The following is a 3,309-nucleotide window of genomic DNA, read 5'->3' on the forward strand; positions in this document are numbered from 1 at the left end:
CTCCCCACTGGGGTTCCTCCGTCACTCCCCATTCCCTTTTTTCCGTCACCCCGTCTCTCCTTTCCCCATCTCCATCCTCCCTCCTCGGTCTCTTCCCACCTCCTCTATCCCCTTCCATTCCCCCTCCTCTGTCTCTCCTCCTGTTCAGTCTCCCCCTCCTCTCCATCTCTCTCCCCGCTCCTTCCCTCTGCGTCTGGCAGAGGTGGTAAGAACGCAAGGGGGTGGGGGTGGGGGTGATGGAAAAACCGACAGAATTTGTCCCCATCCCACCATACTGAAGGGATAGCGAGTGTCCGGGGATGTATCGACGCAGCAGTGCCATCTAGGGCTGCTGACAATGTCCAGTACTAAAAGGAGGAGTCTATTCCCAGTTCTTAACCGGGAAAGACTAGACAACCTGCTTTCCCTTGGTTTTAACGCGGTGTCGCCAGGACAGGGTTCACCCTTGGCATCCCTAGGCGTCATCCTTGCCGCCAGGTGAGCCACGGGTGTTCCTAGGGGCGCCCCAACACAATCTTGGCCGAGATTCCGGCTGGACACTCAGGAGTCTAAGTCAGTGAGTGGGCCGGACACGAAGCAGGCAATTCGGGCGACGCAATTCTGCTACCTGTGCCCCGGCCACATCGGCCCCAGGCTCCAGGTCCTCTGGCCCCCGCAGGAACCACCACTGGATCTCCAGGTACACCGAGGCAGAGCCGCTCTGGAAAGCGCAGGACATCTCCACATTCTGCCCCTCGGTTGCTGTCACATTCCGCGGAAACTCGGTAAATTTTGCTGCAAAACAAACGCACCCTTTTGGAATACGCACTCCACTCTTGACAGCATCTCTTGTGAGCTCACTACATTTTCCTAGGTCTTTAAAAAAAAAAAAAAAAAACCCTCTATGATATCCCAGAGGCTCCTTCCACCGTTTTCCTTGGCCTCTTTCTTGTCTTATTTTTGGTATCAAGCCTAAATCATTTTGTTGTTGATCAAATCCAGATAATAGAAAGGTTAACAAGCTTTCCAATAACTCCCCTCTGCTAGCCAGGCTGCTCATAGTTAGATACAAATACCTTTTGTCAGACTGCAGTATTCCCCAAAACTTACTGAGGGATTCAGGGAAGTACATTTTACACATATCTGTCAAGCTGGTACATGAAGAGAGCCTCTTATGTCCAGGTTTCTGAACAATCTGTGACTAACTGGATGTTCCATGAAATAGAGAAAAGATCACGATTATCCGTCAAAATTTACATTCCTGATATATATCACAACACATTAGCAGTTGTGATTGGAGGGCTACAGCATTGAAACAAGTTGCACACTTTTTTAAGCTGTGTATATTTCTTTCTTTCTTTCCAAATTAACCTTCATATCTGTTCCCAACAAGCTTTTGTATTGTAAATTGTCATACATCATGGGATGTAAGAATCACACACCTGGGCTTGGTTCAGATTAAAGATTGTTATAAAGTCACTAGAGACTTTTTTTTTTAGCCTTTTCATTACAAATCTTGATACTGCTAGTTTGCAAGATTCATGGAGCTATGGTGAAACTCACAAAAATATGTTTCCTCTCTCCCAAAGGCACTTCCCTAACACGGAATGCGTTGGATGGTTTTTCTTATCTTGTCTAAGAGACACTCTGAGAAAGGCTGATGATTCCTTAAAAGTCTAGGACAGATTTGTAGCTTAAGGAAGTGTACAGCTACAATGCGTACTCATGGGGAGGAGGACTGGGGGGCTGCAGGGTCGATTTAGGGTGGATGCACTTTGCCCCCACTTTTTAAAGCAAGGCGCCATCTGTGTCTCTTTTAAAAATTCATAAAATCCCAACATGATCTCTACTGAAATAGAACTGTATTTATACTTAGAGGAAACGGGAGATGTTAAGAAGACATTCTGATCTTAAAAGGACTTTTCCGTTGATGGCATTTCTGTCTGCAGAAGTGATGCAGTCTTCTGGCAGCAGAGATGTGATCTGTTCATGGTGCTGAAATGATCACTGCAGCCTGCGAAGTCCTGAACAACTGGATTCAGCAGGCTGCTGCTGCTTGTAATGCAAGTCGTGCCTTTTTACGGGTCCTCAGAGGAGTCTGTCCTTTGATAAACACACACGCAAACGAAGTCACACGGACACAGAAAAAAGAAACTCTAAACCCATACTGCCTACATAGAGGAGGGCTCGCCATGGAGAGACCCCCATGCTCAGCTCTGTTTGCGAAAATAATGTATGCAAGAGTCGTTACCCTGTGCATGCACATAGAGGGAACACACACACACACACACACATAGCTCTGTGTTTGTGCTCACCGAGGAACCCACCTCGTTGTCAGTAACCAACTGTATGTTCTCTCAAATCTAGCTGGGCTACCATTAATAAACTTTAAAGAAAAATGCCAAACAGAACACTATTCATTGTTACTTGCTAAGAACCTGACTACATCTGCCTGGCCGTTCTTTGAACGCAAAGACACACACACACACACACACACACACACACCGCGAGCAAATGTATACTTGCCAGTGAGCACAGACTTACCTTGAGAAGAAAGCCCTTGCTGTACATATAAAACGGAAAAGAACACAAATCCAACATATGCCAAAAAGATCCCCATCATTCCAAAAAGTGTAAGGTTGGCGGGGTGTGGGGGGGGGGAGGTCACATGGGTGTATCCAACAGCCAAAAAGCTTCACAAGAAAGGAATGCCACTGTCCGGCAGGCTTGGTCTCAGCGCCCAGGGTGTGGAGCTGCGAACATCCCGCCCCTCGCCTGCTTGGACTGCTCTGGGGACCCGGAGCGGGGACTGGGAGTTGGCGGCGCGGTCGAGGGCTGGATACTGGGCTCGGCTCTGGCGGGCTGCGCTTACACACCCGGACCTCGGCGCGGAGTAGTGCTCGCCGCTCGGCTGCCAGCCTTCCGCTTCCTGCGGCGGGTCCGGCGTCAGCCCGCGGTGCGGGGTGCGGGGCGCGGGGCGCGGGACGCGGGGCGCGGGGACGGCGCGGGGCGGGGGCCTCGCGGACTCGCGCCCTCTCCGCTCTTCGCGCCGCGGCGCCGTTAACTCCGTGCGCGCCGGGCCGCGTTCGGTCTACGCCTGAGTTCCGGAGAGCGGCGGCAGCGGTCCGTCCCCAGGCGCTGCTTCCGGCCAACTGATCCTCTCCCGCCTCAGTGAGTCCCGGCGCGCGGACTGCGGCGGGGCTACGAGGACGGGGCCGGGGCCGCGGGCGGGAGGATGGGGCTCGCCGGGAAGGAGAGGGACGGGACTAGGCGAAGACACTGCGCCGGGGCGACGAAAACAGCCATTGGAGGGAGATGTCGCTTAACCAG

The 3,309-nt window shown here is 52.0% G+C and overlaps 1 protein-coding gene across 2 annotated transcripts in view; it reads right to left on the reverse strand.

Annotated features, from left to right (window-relative positions):
* Positions 1-2,714, reverse strand: part of VSTM2A (V-set and transmembrane domain containing 2A) — a 25,045-nt gene extending 22,331 nt beyond the window's left edge. For both annotated transcript variants that reach the window (XM_010839675.1, XM_010839676.1), the window contains exons 1-2: positions 2,524-2,714; positions 608-774 (exon numbers count right to left, since the gene is read on the reverse strand). In XM_010839675.1, the coding sequence (XP_010837977.1) occupies positions 608-774; positions 2,524-2,602 (246 nt within the window). In that variant the 5' untranslated portion in view covers positions 2,603-2,714. The remainder of the gene's footprint in view (positions 1-607; positions 775-2,523) is intronic.
* Positions 2,715-3,309: the final 595 nt, after the last annotated feature.

The sequence above is a fragment of the Bison bison genome, unplaced genomic scaffold (genome assembly GCF_000754665.1).
Source record: "Bison bison bison isolate TAMUID 2011002044 unplaced genomic scaffold, Bison_UMD1.0 scf7180017864129, whole genome shotgun sequence".
Classification (NCBI taxonomy): Eukaryota; Metazoa; Chordata; class Mammalia; order Artiodactyla; family Bovidae; genus Bison; species Bison bison.